General features: G+C 43.8%; 1 protein-coding gene across 6 annotated transcripts in view; it reads right to left on the bottom strand.

Moving 5' to 3' along the window:
- Positions 1-16,622, bottom strand: part of ARHGEF28 (Rho guanine nucleotide exchange factor 28) — a 1,591,074-nt gene that overhangs the window by 400,674 nt on the left and 1,173,778 nt on the right. For all 6 annotated transcript variants that reach the window (XM_069627491.1, XM_069627492.1, XM_069627490.1 and 3 more), the window contains one exon: positions 15,724-15,916. In XM_069627491.1, coding sequence (XP_069483592.1) covers positions 15,724-15,916 — 193 coding nt within the window. The remainder of the gene's footprint in view (positions 1-15,723; positions 15,917-16,622) is intronic.

The raw sequence follows: 16,622 nt of genomic DNA on the forward strand, positions 1-16,622 counted from the left end.
AAACAATTCAGGTAAGGACAGTTCACACAGACAGATATTTACACTAGATATTTGCTGTAGCAATACTGATCTTTAACAGTAGACCTCTAGATGATAATCCGGTAAGTAAAAGAGTAGTTTTAGGTAAGCAAATCATAAATAAACCAACAATGTCTGAACTAGCAATACTGGTAGGTTAAAAACTCTTGGAAAGCCTTAGCTTTAGAAGTCCAACCCCGTCTGGGGAATGAGAGTCTCAAAGGTTAGATGGGGCACTGCGGGACCAGTAACCCTTGGACAGCAGAACAAAGGAAGGCAGATGCTTGCAAACTTGTCAAACGCACAGGTGAGGCTTCTCATAGAAAGTAAGTAATACAGTTTGATTGAAAAGGTCCAGGGGGTCTGGGGAGGCCACCTGAAGGATGTTAGCCTGAAAGACGGATGTCTTAAGGCCCGAGAGAACACGGTTGGGTCGCCCAAACCCAACATGACTCTACAAGCACAGGAGGAGTGAACATCAACACAACCACTGCGCAGGTAAGTACCCAGGAGTCAGACAGTATCTTCTATGATGAAGAAAAGCAATGTCACCGGCAGGTCCCCATAGGAAGTTGATAGCAGCTCTGGTTCGAGTATCCAGCCTTGGCGGCTAGAAGAACTTTTGGTGGGAACAGATTGCCAGACTCGGTCGCAGGGGTGCCCAGCAGATGATCTTTGTGGCACTTGGCTGTGGAGTCTCGACACAGGCTTTGGAACAGTGACGATTGACACCCAGCAGACGTTCTTCCTTCTCTGGGCCCTCGACTGTTCTGAGGGGACTTCTGTGATCAGGATGGAGTCTCTGTATGCTCAGCAAGATGCCCACAAGTTTGCAGCTGTAACTGCACTCGAAGAGACAATGCACTGCAGCAGTGTCAGAGGTCCCAGGGTATTCGGGTTTTGCAGGCCCGGAAGGTGGCAGCACTTTGTGGCATGGCTCAAACTGCAGATAGTCACAAGAATCGCTAGGCCCACCACTCCAAGGGAGGAAGTTGCACGGTCTGGCTCTTTCCCGTCACACAAAAGATAGGTCTGGAGCAGCAGCAGTCACTCAGTCAACTTTGGGGTCGCTGAAGGTAGCTGAAGACATCCTATTCTTGTTTTGTCTGTGTAATGGATTTTCCAGTGGTGAACTCTGGCTTCAGCATCAACACCCTCACTTTTATGCAGGAAATCAGCAAATCGGCATGCATGCAACATTCATACTTTGGGTGGTGGCTGTTAGGCACCCTGTTTGAACTGGATGCAAGCAGACACACAGGAGAACAAAGACTGGAGGAGTTTCGGTGTCATCCCTGCTACATGCAATTCCAGACACAATGGTGCCTCTGAGTGGGTTTCCCAAGGGGAGCCTGTCGAAGAAAAAGGAGTGAGCAGGACTTCACCAACCCAGGTTAGAAGAGGAAGGCTCAAGAAAGGACAAGGCATTACGAGTTGGTGAAAAAAGAAGACGGGCACCAATTTAGGTCAATGGTGACCCATGTGTCCTTTCCCACAGCTGCAACAACAGCCTGCATATAAAAATCACAAAACTTTGCTAGAAAATATCCGCTGCCACCAGCCACTCAGATAAAATTGCCACTGTAACTAGAACAATACAGGAGAAGTGAGAATACAATGTATCCCCTCAGATCCCCACATAATGTGGGGTGGGCTGATCTCACAAAAGAAAAGCATAGTTAGGATAAGAAGCCTCCCAGCATCCTGGTAACTTTAAGTTATCACATGAATATAAAAGAAAACCAAAGAGGGAAGCTCACAGCAACACTGCACAGAAGATGCTTTGTGCTGCAATAGTAAAATACAGATGCCATAGAAAAAGATGGAAGAAAGACGACTACATCAAAGTTAACCAAAAAGGGTTCCCAGAGTTACAGAAAATGAAAGAGGAAGTGAGGAAAAAGGTTCCCAATCACTCAGGCCAGTCAGGAAAAAAACAATAGTCCAGTAAAAAGTGCTGAGTGACTCACTAAGTGGGGAGATTACACACAAGATTGAAACTCTACCGAACACTCGCCCCTCCTACCGCATACAAAGGACAAGAGGATCTAATCCACTCCTGGATGGACTTCAGGTTCCAGTCGGTCTAACCTTCTGGAGAGTCCATCAGCATTTATATGTAGGGACGCTGACGTATGCGCTATGGTGAAGTCAAAGCCTTAAAGGCCTATGGACCTCCTTAGCACCTTAGGATTTCCCCCCTTCATCTGAATCAGCCATCTCAGAGTTTGGTGGTCAGTTTGAACCCTGAAAGAATTCCCAAACAAGTATGGCCTACACTTCCTCACTGACCACACTTTAGCAAAACATTCACGTTGTATTGTTGCCCACCACTTTTCTCTATCTTTTAGTTTCCTGCTGATGAAACAGATGGGGTGCTCTCTGCGTTTATCACCCATTTGGCTAAAGACTGCTCCAATACCTGTGTTGGAAACATCAGTTTGTACAAGAAAGGCCTGAGTATAAAATGGAGCGCTCAGCACTGGAGATTTGCACAAGGCATCTTTCAGCCCCTGAAAAGCCTTCTGGCATTCTTCTGTCCATGTTGCCTTCTTAGGGTACTTGGGAGAAGAAATGGTGTTTAGGGGTGCTGCTATTGTCCCATTAGCCAGTCAGATAGCACAGCGAGCTAAGAGCTTGCCCCTGATATCTGTGCGCAGCCTGTTGTGGCAGGCTCGAATCCCGACAGGGTCAACTCAGCCTTTCATCCTTCTGAGGTCGATAAATTGAGTACCATTCTGTGGAACAATAATGTCTTCTGTTATTTCAGCGCTCTGAGGCCTATGTGTGTGTAGCACTATATAAGAAATGCATTATTATTATTATTATTATTATTATTATTATTATTATTATTATTATTATTATTATTATTGTCAGCAATGACATTTCTGTAGTATCCTGTGAGGCCTCAGAAGGCCCTCACTTGTGTCTGAGAAGTAGGGGTCTCCCAATCTTGTAAAGTTTGTACTTTACTGGGTAAGGGCTTTATTTCTCCCCCTCCGGCCTAGTGTCCAAGGTAGACCCCTTTTCTCTGATGAACTGGATAACTTCCTGCCTTGCTGGTCAGATTGGCCTGCTGAAGGGCCTGCAACACCTGTGTCAGATGGGAAAGATGTTCCTCACACGTGGCTCTGAACACTGCAATGCCATCCAAGTCTCCCATGCAGAAGTTCTCTAATCCATTCAGAAGATGGTTCACCAATCTTTGGAAGGTGGCAGGTGCATTTTTCTGTCCAATTCTATCTAACACTCTTCAACTACCACCCACCCCTGGCAGCCTTAACCTTGCCTTCTCTGACCTTGATACACTACTAGACACCCCACTGATATTTCTGCTCTCATAATGGTTGTCTCTCTCAAATAGAACCCACGCTCACGAACTACAACTGAACCTCACCCACAACTGTCTTACCCAGGCAACCACTTGTATCTCATATTCGTACCCTCCACTCTCGATTTGTCTGTTCTCTCTATTGACCTCTTCTACTCTGACCACTCTCTCAACCATTTCGACATTTCTGGCACCACACCCCTTCATCATCTATCACAAAACAGAAATGTAAACCTGAATCTAGGGTCCCTTATCTCAACGGTCTCTCGCCATGGTTTCTGCCCACCACCTGCCCACCCAATTGAACCTCCCTTCGATCAGTTACACAGATAACTGTTTGACCCCTTTGCAGACCCCTATCCAGACCACTCTTACACCTCCTCTTGCCTGCTTCCTCAAACATGGGCCTCCTCAGCAATCTAACAGCTGAGGTCAACCGTGCGCCTCTGCCTACTCCATTCACACAAAGATTGTTTCAAAGTTTTTGCAAAGGTCAAAAGTTTTGAAATTGGAAGAACACAATTGTCCCAATTAATAGTGCCATCTCCCTAGAGGATGGTGATGTTATGTGTTTCTAAAGTGATAGATCAAGGAGAAACCTGAAACTGCAAAAAGAGCCAATATTCAACACTTGCCGCATTGTAGTTAAAAAAAATTTAAAAAAGAGAAAAGAATCAATTTCCATTGTTTGAAAACAATATGCCTTCAGAGAAAGATTTCTGCTTTTTTCTCAACTGCCCTATGAATGTACATAGACTAAACTACTTTCATTAGAGGAAAAACATCATTTAACAGGACATCTTGATGATTTAGGAGAATTCTCCACAGTTGTGGTCAACAGGTTTCTGCAATATGTGGTTACATGCTTTCATCAGGACCAAATGGTAGTCGCCTAATTCTGAGACCACTTGATTTTTGTTTCTTTTTCTGTCCTTATTTCTTGTTCAACTTTCGTAACTCTTCTATAAATCAATACAAGAGGAAGAAGACAGAATTACTGTACTTATGACAAATATGCTCAAAACAGGACTATTTTAAAAGCAAATTGCAAATCACGACTTGGGAGCACACATCCTGGTTTCCTTGAATAATTGTTATTGATTGAGTCCTTCTTAATCCATTCAAAAGAATAAAGTACCACTGATCAGTGCTAGGATTCAGAGAATACATCAATGGCAGGAAGCAAGGGACCCTACAGTTCACCTGAATCAGCCATGCACTGCAAATCATTGCTGTAATCACCAGTCTTCAGATGTACCAGTGTGCCCAGTTTCCAAAAATACTATTCCCCAGTGTGGATCAGTCTTAGGCCTTCCATTATCAATCCATACTATAGTCATCTGACCCAGAAGGATCTATGGTGTCCATCAGTGTACACACCTTCATGTTGATCAGTGCTAAAGCAAAATGTGCACATCAGTGCTAGGGCGTTCACGCCAATCAGTGATATGTTTCTCAGTGTACTTTAGTGGGGAGGTCCTTTTGTCCATTACTGCAATCTTCCATCAAAGCCAAAGGTATAAAATTGCCATTAACACCACAGTCATTAAAGTCTATCAGTGCCAAAGCCTCCTATGTCCATTAGAGCTATTTTTCCCAATGGCTCTTACTTTAGGGCCCCCAATGTCCATTAGTGCCAGAGACTCCGGTGTTCAGCTGTGTCAGGATCTCTGGTTTCCATAACCTGTGTTGATAAACGCCAGGTTCCCAGTGACCATCAGAGCACATGTCCATGTTTTCTTTCAGTGATATGGACCTCAGTGCATAGTACTGTCTGGCATCAATGTCCATCAGTTCTATGGTTGTCATTGTCCATTAGTGGTGGGACCTCCAGTGCGAATCAATGCTAGGGTACACATTGTCCATCAGTGGCATGATACCCAGTATCCAAAAGTGCCAGTCTCCATTGCTATAATTGTGAACAGTGGTAGTGCCCATATGTGCCAGGCATCTACACTGTCCAACAATGCCAGGACCTACAATGACCATCATTGATAGGGTCCCCTTTGCTTCTAAGTGAATTGGGTCTCCTGTGTCCTGTAGCACAGATCCCCAGTGCCCATTGGTGCTGTGTCTCCAATGCCATTTTTGGTGCCCATGCCCTTGTTGACATAGACACATCTAATTTAAGTGCAAATAAGACTGTCAGGTCATCCCAATCTTTACTTTTGTGTCTATTGTTGAGACTGTTCTTCCTCCTGTCAATCCAAGATATTTTTAAAATCAGTGTCTGTATCTATTTTATGAAAGAAATATCTAATTTAAGAGCACATAAGCCTGGTAGACTGGTACAGTCTTGCATTGTTTGTCTAGTCTTGAGACAGTGTTAGTTATGTAATTCCATTGCCTTTTTAAAATCATTCACCATGTTTTCCTGTACCACTTCTGCTAGGACTTGCTTCCATGGGGTCACTGTGGTTACTGCTGTGTTTACCAATGCATGCATATTTACAATTTTGAGCCTTTCTACATAAGAAAACTACTTAACTCCCAAGACAAATGCTCTTAATGGGGAATCCCATCCACCTAGAATAAGCAAACTCGTCCTTGGCACTTAACCATTAAGCATTGTTCGAGTCCGTGTCGATACTTCCTTCAGTTGGTTGTGATCCTTCTGGAAATGCTGCCTACAGAGCAGGAGGCAATTCTTCAGATGAATCCTTGTTAGGGGGGTGTACTCGGGGGACACACACTTTGAATTCTTCATGATTGCTGTCTCTCTCCCCACAGCCTCATACGGCTTTATACTCATTTCTAAATTCTCCCGCTCCATAGGTGTTTTCATTTGGATCTCATGACACGTTGTGTGCTGTGTCCTAGGATCTCTCTGTTACAAGTGCAAGACTTTGCTATAGGCTGCATTAGATCTAAGCTGCCACCTCCAACAACAATCTTTCAGCTTTTCTAAACTAAGACTCAGTCGACGCACTTTCTCATCTGTATTGAACAAATCTGAGAACGTAGCATCGTTATGCTGTTTAACATTTTTGGTACGACCTTCTATAAGTAACAGTGCATTAATGAATGTTTCGTTAATATGTAACAATGTGTGAGAACCATTTAATAACAAATCATCAAAGAAAGGCTTAACTAATTCATACCTACTGTGACGAATTGCAGAAATTCATCACTTCTCCTCAAGGGGAAGCCCCCAGTGAGGCTAGGGAGATGAGCCTGCTCCGCAATACCCACCCTAGGGGTAGAGGCAAGCAGGACCTCACTGGGAAAGACCTCATTGGGAGAGATTCCCCCTCTGGGGACACAGACTCACATTTCTGTGAGGAACTCCCCAAAGAGTCTCCTAAATGTATCTCTTCAACAATGCCCCAAAAGGACATTCACAAAGAAGGAATAAATGTGTTATTGTGAAACAGAAATTTTAACTGTCCCTTTAAAGGAATAACTTTATTTTACTGAGAGGAAGATGATGAATAACGAAGACAAAGCGCTTCAAGAGGTCACGAGAGGGAGCAAGGACTAGAAAGGTAAGCCGGCGAAGGCCCACGGCTCTGTCGCCTATGCAATGGGAGGAGACTGGAACCACCAGAGCCAGTGAATTTCAAACAGGCTGTTGAGCTGGAATCGATGAGATGGACGCATGATGTCCAATCAACGGGAAAGAAAGAGAAGCAGTAGGCATTGAGTGGCCACAGATAGCCAGTGGTGAACCGGAAATCCTAGCAAGCATGCATATACTGCTACACAAATGAGACTGTGTAACAGACCAGTACCTGAGCTCCTGAAAAGTTACCAGGAAGGAAGAGAAAGAGAACAAGAGGTCGGGAGAAGTAAAGGCTTCTGACAAGAGCAAGAGAAAAGCAAGCCTGAATAAAACGGAAACCTGGTGATGTTATACCCGAGAGAAACAGGTAACCGGGAAAGCAAGAGACCCGGGGAAGAGACAGTAAATCATTATGTGGACATTCATACTCATCCCAGTCAATGTAATGGGAATATACCAGTGAGAAGAAGAGAAGTGAATGAAAATCATTATATGAATATTCATGCTCATACCAATACATATAATGGAAATATGCCAGTGAGAAGGCGAGAAGTGAATGAGAATCCTTATCAGAATATTCACATTCATCATAATCGAGACTACCAGAAAGTAGCCTGGAGAACCAGAAGAGTAAAGGAAGATTGTTATCGGAGTACTCAGTTGAGATAACCTAAGTATGATACAAGAATAAGAGGAGAGAAGGAAAATAGTTATGAAAGAAAGCATTCCTACTCGTCTAAGTAAATATATTGAAAGGGTAATCCAAAAAGAGAAAGAATAGGAGTATAATCATTATAAGAGTAATCATACTCATCCCAGTTGAAGCAAGTAAAGCAGCCCTATCCAAGAGAAGCAACCGGTGAGAGAACATCCTTTAAGTATAAAGAAAGTTATATCCTAAAGGACATATATCCTATAGAGACTAGAAATAGCGTACCACTTAGAAGAGAAAGAAAACTCAACAGAGAATCTCAGAAAGCCTCAAAAAACCCACACTGGGAAAAGACAAGATTAGCCTTTGGAATTAAGGAACCAAGTAGCCAAGAAATAACAGACTTTGACAAGAGAAGATCTGTCAATAAAGAGCTGAGGAAATCACCCCCGACGAAGGCAACCGAAAATGACTCCACCTGACTGAGCCTGACCAAGCTTGGACGTGCTTGAGTGCTCCGTTCTCATCCGCGTACCAGCCTCGGCCTGAACAAGGTGACATCCCCACCGCCCCTTGGCTGTTATTCTCCTAATTGTTACACCTGCCCACCTCCCTATATCTCGCAAACTACTGTGGGCCAGCCCGAGCACCTCCCCGCATGTCCTGTCTGCCTCCCACCTCCTTGTACCGGCGTCCCTATTCCCACATCAGGCTGCCTGCAGACTCCCCCACACAATCAGCTGATCGTTGCCCGTTACCTAGAGTCCCGCGCCCCACACAAAGACACTACGCCACTTGAGCCCCCTGGAAACCGTCGCTGTACCATTGTTCCTCTTTCAACTGCGGCGATATAACTTCTCAAACCCCACCGTATACTACCAATTCCCCCCTGGAGGTACAAATGGACTGCTTCCAAGGCAGTAACGTGACCTGCATCCCAATGGCAGTCCGATTGCCTTTACCTTATCTTCCCTAATGACGATGCTAGTGCCTCTTAATGATTGCCTGCCCTAACTTGATCTGTAGCGGCTTGTGCCCGTATTGATTGCTTGCCTATGTCTTGCAAAATCTGTTTTAGAACGAGGCCAGCGCCTCTAAATGATTGCTTGCCCTAACTTGATCTGTAGCGGCTTGTGCCCGTATTCATTGCTTGCCTATGTCTTGCAAAATCTGTTTCAGAACGAGGCCAGTGCCTCTCAATTATTGCTTGCCCTAACTTGATCTGTAGCGGCTTGTGCCCCTATTGATTGCTTGCCTATTTCTTTTGGAAAATCTGTTTTAGAACGAGGCCAGCGCCTCTTAATGACTGCCTGCCCTAACCTGATCTGTAGCGGCTTATGCCTGTATTGTTTGACTGCCTATTTCTTGCAAAATCTGTTCTAGAACGAGGCCAGCGCCTCTCAATGATTGCCTGCCCTAACGTGATCTGTAGCGGCTTGTGCCCGTATTGATTGCTTGCCTATTTCTTTTGGAAAATCTGTTTTAGAACAAGGCTAGCGCCTCTCAATGACTGCCTGCCCTAAACTTGATCTGTAGCGGCTGGCGCCTGGTATTGTTTGTCTACTTTTGCCAAGTTTGCTTTGAAGAAACGTGGCTAGTGCCTCTTACTGATTGTGCCCACCACTGCCATTATCTGCCTCACTGATCCTATGACCGACTGTTGGTCCAAGCCCTCGTATGGTGGTTTTACTCTAACTATAGCTATCATAATCTAAAAAGCACTATATCGACACCCTAACTGTTGCCACCTACGATCATTAACTCCTTTGAAAGTGCTCCATCACCATATTCTAGCATGCTTCCTCTAGCCTCCAGCCAGACTGCCTACATCATAGCCTTCATATAAAGCATTACGCTCTACACCATGTTATTACACCTACCCACCCTCACACATACTTCTAACTTACATAATACTACAACTACAAGACTACTCCTAGACATGAATGACACTAAATCCCCACTACCAAATAAATCTTGCTCAACTACAGCTAGGAACCTACGACTTAGAGCTAGATTAGCCAAACTGTACGAGCCTCCCATCAGCTCTATTCCTACCACAACAGGACTAAGGACTACGTTAACTCGGCCCTGCCAAACATAAAATTGAACCTAGCTCGCAACTCTGACCCTATTCCTATAAATAGCCTAGCCAAGCACAGTAAACCTAAACCGTCACAAGACCACCATTCGACAACTACAACCGCCTTGAATCCTCAGATCAAGGGAGCTCTAATTAACTCCAGATCTCTAGTAGCACATGCTACAGAAATTGCCGACCTGATCCTAAGAGAGGACTTAGATTTCCTTGCCATCACCGAGACCTGGCTACACCCTGCAGCAGGCCCCATGCTCATGCTAGCAGTCCCGGATGGCTATTCTATATTGAGACAAGACAGATTAAAATCTAGAGGACGTGGTATCTCTATCATCTACAAATGCAGCCTCTCTATGAGATTAGCCACTCCTATTGATGTCCACTCATATCAACTGCTATCTGTTAAAGTTCCACTCACCAATGCTCAAACCCTTAATATCCACCTGATTTACCGCCCCCTAGGCCCTCCCGGAACATTCGAGGATGATATTAACACCATTTTGTCTAGTAACCTCAAAGGTTCTACACAAGTACTTGTATTTGGGGACCTCAATATGGGTTTTAATGACCCATCAGACCAGCTTGCCCTTACTACACTCAACACCCTCTCAGAAATAGGCTTCACCCAAAGAAGTAACACAGCTACCCACAGGTAGAATACTTGATTGGGTGGCAGACTACAACTGTTAAGCCAATATCCTTTCTATCTCACCAGTAGCTTGTATGGACCACCACCTTGTGTCATTCATGCTCTCTACCAATAGACCCCCACCAACCATCAGGGCTCCACCCATACTAACCAGAAACATAAAGAGTATTACTGTGGATAGGCTTATCACGGCCTTACTCCCTACCCTCAACACGCTCCCAGACAACACGGATCCCGAGATCCTGGTCGCAGAATACAATAAAATTATGACCACCTCCCTGGACTTGATCGCCCCCCTCAAACTTAGAAAACTCACCTGAATAAATGGTTTACGCCTTTCCTAAAAAACTTAAGGCAACAAAAAAGAAACTGTGAGGCGCCTGGTAAAAACTACCCTCAGCAGCCAACAAACTCAAACTCACTAAACTATCCTCCCTGTATAAAAAAGAAATAAGTCTAGCAAAACGAATCTCCTTCGACATGCGCATATCCCAATCCAAATCCAATATGAAGGAACTATTCTCCATCCTCAAAGAAATAGAAACCACCATAGCACCACCTGACACATGCATTAAAGATAAAAAATGGTGCTCAGAGATCCAAAACACACTCACAATAAAATATCCACCTTACAAAACAAAATCTCCAGTAAAAGAGCTTCCTTAAAAGACCCTTCCCCATCTAAAATTGCTGAGAGTACTACTGCTAATGAATCCTCCCGATTCAACTTCACCAAAGTTTCTATTCTTGAAGTGGAAAGAATCATCTTGTCCCTGAAACCGTCTGTCAGGGCGATCTCTGCCCCGCACAGCTTATCAAGGATGCAGCCTGAGACCTTGCTCCTTTCATTACGAAGCTCAACAACGCATCCTTTTCCACGGGTACCATCCCTACCAATCTCAAACAATCCTGAGTACTTCCACTTTTTAAAAAACCTACTCCCGACCCATCCACGCTGACTAACTACAGGCCAATCACGACAGTACCTTTCCTCTGAAAAATTCTGGATAAGGTTGCTTATGTAAAAATCCAAAAACACCTGGAAGTACACCACCTACTAGGAGCCAGACAATCAGACTTCCATCCTCAACATGGAACGGAGACAACCCTCATCGAACTCAAGACCCAAGTTGACGAGCTTAGAGATAATGGCAAAGCTGCCCTACTCCTCCTCCTAGATCTCTCGGCTGCATTCGACTTGATCGATCGCACTATTCTATGCAACCACCTTAACACAGCTGCACACTTTTCTGATAAAGCAGTTATCTGGATTAGATCCTTCCTAAATGGTAGAAGCATGAGGGTTTTTTCACCCACAGCAGCTTCCGACCCCATACCAATCACCTGTGGTGTGCCTCAGGGTTCTTGTGTCTCGCCTACACTGTACAACATTTTTACCAAGCCCCTTTTCGATGATCTGGATCATCTCGGTATCACCTACACTAACTATGCAGATGATACCCAGATCCTCCTCCCACTTTCTGGGGATTATGAAATGGATTTGGCCTTGGTGAATAGAGTGTACATCATCATCCAGGCATGGATAGCCACGCATGGACTATGCCTGAATGATGATAAAACCAAACTCATCATCTTGGGCACCACCTCCAGCCTAAAAAAACTAGGACCTGACTATTCCTCTTTTATAATTGATGGCAACAGCATCAAAGTAGGACATGAGGTAAAAACGCTAGGCTTTTACCTTGACTCAAACCTCTCATTTGCCAAACAAGTCAATTCCTTAGCGTCCTCCAAGGCTTACACGTGTAAACTTATCCGCACAGCTAAGCCATTTCTCTCTGACATCCTGGCTAGAGCCCTCATCCTGTCTTTCCTGGACTATTGCAACGCCCTCTATCTAGGGTCAACCAAAGCCACTATTAGAAAAATCCAAACTTTACAAAACAATGCCCTTAGAGCGGCATTAGGCATTTCTAGAAGAGACTACTTTATGGAGAGTAGCCTACAGAATAACTGGCTCCCTACCAATGACAAAATTCTCCTAAAAACATTGTCACTCTCCCACAAATCCCTTAACAATGCTGCTCCAATTTACCTGGTCGACAGATTCCACAGACAGATCTCCCTGAGACCTTCTAGAACAGCTTATAAAGATTGCCTCTCTAGTCCTAATTTCAATCGTTCCATAATCGGTGGTAACAGCTTCCCGGTGAAAGCAGCCAAACTGTGGAACTCCCTACCTCCCACACTGAGAACTGACCAACCTTACCAAAATGTCAGGACCAATACCATCCTGCGGCTGAAATCGAATGATCATTAAATGCAGCAAGCAGCCAGGATTCACTGCCGTGAGGAGCCACAATTACTCCTCCTACCAAATGTATACCTGTACACATTCACCTTACATTCACCTATACCTGTATATAATTGCTGATGTAAGCTGTATGTATCATCTGTATATTTGCTCCTATACTATCCACCTGTAACTAGGTTCTATTTGTATATACCCCTTGTATTTTATACCTGTATGTAAATTTTGACTCTGTTGTAACTAAGCCTTGCATATACATGTAAGTGCTGCGCCCTGTTACCTTTGGGTATGTTGCGCATTATAAATAATAAAACAAACAAACAAACACTTGATGAGAGGAATCAAAAGAGTAAATAAGTGCTAAAAGAACTATGAACTAATCATGGAAGTTACAAATAACTATTTGAAGATCAGTTATTGAAAATACCTTTTTGCAACGAGCGCGAACCCAGGAGAAGGAAGCCTTTCTCCTGTCCCTAGTTGTTAATATAGTGATAGATTCAGTTACGGTTAGCTTGAGACAGACAGATTGTTTTAAGACATTCCCTGATGACTGGCAAGCACTTTAATTAGATTGTTAGGTAGGGAATCCCCATAGAAGTAGGAAGAGATAGGCATTAACATGCATTCCTTCTTCTAACCCGCCACACTATTTACATATGATTGCAAAATGTACTCATTAGGACTGGCCCCGAGTCATTCTAGGCAGAATCAGGTTTCACTAGCGTTAAAGATGGAATCCCACTAAACTGAGATCTCGAATGATTTGCTTTCACCATGTCTAAATCTTAAATATTTCCCAACTGTGAAATGTACCAGTGAGACCAATTGTGTGCTATACAAATCAATAAACAATACACATGGAAATCATTTGGGGTGCAAAATATTGTGCCATCAATGCAACCACCCTATATAATACTGCTGAATTGCCAATTATGTGTAGAAAGACCCCAGGGCCATTAGTGATGTGTATGTTCCACACCCAGTGGCCATTTACTCATTACTAAACAGCTGTTACACCTTTCTTGCTCCAATCAGGATGGACACCCGCTTGGCCACCATCAATTTCCATAGTCGCTAATGCAAATGTGCTTATTATCTCCTTTAGATATTTATTTCCACATCAGTAATGCTGGGGAGACTTGTCTGAATATGCTGTCCTTCTTTTGACTTCTATTTGATGTGGTGAAAATACTTTCACTGTTCCCAGTGACCCTTCACTTTCCTTGCCTGTCGCAATTAACTCAACAGGTAATGGTGGTGCGTACGCCACCTATTTAAACTACAGTATTATCCTACAGTATACCCATATTGGGTCTATAGTCTATAAAGCCCATCATCAACAAGGTGCCATGGATTCACCTCTGCCCTTTTGCACCATCTCTGTTTTCAGCATGTGGCATAGTTGTCCAAACGTATCTAGTCCATATCTTCCTTCGGTGCAAGTTGGTAATAGTGATACTGTCCACAGCAATCAACAAGTTTACAGGCCTCCATAGTCCACAAGGTTCTGGTCCACCAAATCCCCTTCAAAGCCAGGGTTCCTGGGGACAGGGTTCTCACTGTACATCAGCACCCATTGGCAACCAGATCACTGCACCTTTCAGAGTCAGATTCCCTTTGGTTAGAGTTTGAGAGGTGTATGCAGACGGGTGAAATTGTTAGTGGATTGGTTATTGGCCTCGCTATCTAGACGTGATATCTACTAAATGTCCACGTTCTTTCTAGATGTGGCGCGTGAATATCTCTGCCTTTCTATCTAGATCCGGCACTGGCTAATGTTCACAATCCTGTCTATATATGACGCACGCCATTATTCACAATTATATCCAAATGTGGCACAGGCCCACCTTCAAAATCCTCTAGATGCGAAGCAAGCTAGCATTCACAATTGTATCTAAATGTGGCATTGGTAATATTACCAATGCAGTCTAGAAGTGGCAATGGCTACTTTCAAGGAGGCAATATTGTCATTGAAGGGATACTATGCATTTAATGGGCGAGTACCTGCACATCTTGGTAGGGACGCAATCCTTTTCATTTGTAAGTACCAGCATTTCTCAACAAGGCTGATAAACATGTAGTTAAGCAGCAAAGAAACTTCTCAAAAAGGCTGGTATAATTGTAACGGCACTGTATCGTCACTTCTCGGAAGGTCACCTGTATGTTTAATTGGCAGCAGTACATCTTTATAGAATAACTGTACATTTGGTGGGATAGTAGTTATTTTCAGGGAAACTGCTATAAACATGAAAGTTCCAGCTCACTATCCCTTTTAGAATAAGACCGTCTGCACTACACTGAGGATTATTTCAGTGTGTTGCATTTGCACCAATCATCTGAAACCGCAGCCCGTATCCTCGCCACCCCCCGACAAAGTGCGGCAAGAAGAGCAGGCCCTCTGCACATTGAATAGACACATTGCAGGCTGACCCACCTCTTTCATATGTGAGAGTTAATCACAGCAGAATAAAGCAGCATCCCCACTCAATGCTGAGTGTCGGTTATGCGATGCAGAAAGGGGAGGATCCAAAGCCTAGTGGCTCAGGGGGTGTAGGCCGTTCATCCAGAAAAGCTAAAGATCACCAAAGAAATAGGTTCCAGGAAGGCAAAGACTTCCACGGATTGCACAGTGCTTAAACAATGACTTCTACTTCTGGTGCCTCAGAAGTATTCCTAATCATGCTGATGGTGTTGTTAAAGTTTTTCATGAATGTTTCCTTCTGCCCCTCCCTCCACTCCCAATGTGAGTCCTTCACTGGAAACCGTGAGTACTGGTGTTTACAACCTGACACTTTCATGTTCACAAAAGCATGTTTATTCATCTAGACTGCATTAGAGCCAACTAAAGAGGTGTGCTCTCCACAATAGCCAGACCTAAAAGAGTGCTAGGCTTATGCATAAAGAAAATGTTAACACCAGAATACAGTATTGCTCGATGAACTAGAGAAATGGGATGATCGGAATGATACAAGCACGGGTATTCAGTGATTAACATAGCATTTAATGAGAGCTGTAAGATTAAGGGTATAAACTGTATGGAAGAAAAATGCAAATCCACAGTGTGTTATTCTATTGGCCGAGAACTAGAAGCCTGCACTTCTCCATGTGTCATGTTTTGGTCCTCTGAGCATTAACTACGTATCATCAATTCTTCCAGGTTTCCTCAAAACTAAAATATTATTTTGTAAAAACCCAAAGTACCTTTGGCAGTAGACTGCTTGATTCGGTTCTGTGAATGTTCTGATCGAGTTCTGTGTTGATCTCGAAAGAGTCCAGTTCATCACCACTGCTGGCCACGGGTTGTGCATTCAGTGCAACTGCGGCAAAAGTGCTGTGCGGTCTTTCAGAGATACTTTCTCCTTCACTGTCTGCATCAAGGCCATCAAGGCTGGAGCTAAAACAAAGAACCAGAAAGATATCATTCCTATTCTTAGGATGAAAATTAATTATTCGAACAACAATCCTGGAAATACAAAGATTGCAAATACTAACAATTCAGGTATTCCGATAAACCACATTGATGTGGCTTTAGGAAGGATCCCGTCTAAGTACACCTGGATCTTTAGAAAACTGTATTCAAGCATGTTAAGTAGCTATACAATATTTAAACACATTCCATGAAGAAACCATTTTTCTGATTCGATGTCTAATTTGTGTGGTGATTAGGCACTGCCCCCTCACTCCCACACCCCCACCTCCACCACTACCATGTTGTGAATGCAGGGCAGCCACTGGTCATCCCATGGGTTGGCAGGAAGCAGACATGATCTAAATGAAGGTCCACCTGCTGGGTTGCATATATCCACTTCATCTAGCCAGAGCAGATGTTTCTTAGTAGAACTGTCAAGGCTTTCCATTTGAATGTAAAGTGGCTGATTCAAGTATCAAGTGGAAGTATGTGGCATGCTATACAGAGTTGAACGCATAACACAGCATAGCAGGAAAGTCACATTTAAGCCTGCCTAATGCTTGTTTTTTTCCGTGAGGTAGATCCTCCTACAAGACACACCACTTATGTTTTGAAATTTGCATCCGTGCAGAAAAATAAAAACTCTACAGAATGCGGGTGACGGAGGAGAATCCCACTAAAAATGGGGAAA

Source organism: Ambystoma mexicanum, chromosome 6p (assembly GCF_040938575.1).
Source record: "Ambystoma mexicanum isolate Mex_15411 chromosome 6p, UKY_AmexF1_1, whole genome shotgun sequence".
In the NCBI taxonomy this organism is placed as follows: domain Eukaryota; kingdom Metazoa; phylum Chordata; class Amphibia; order Caudata; family Ambystomatidae; genus Ambystoma; species Ambystoma mexicanum.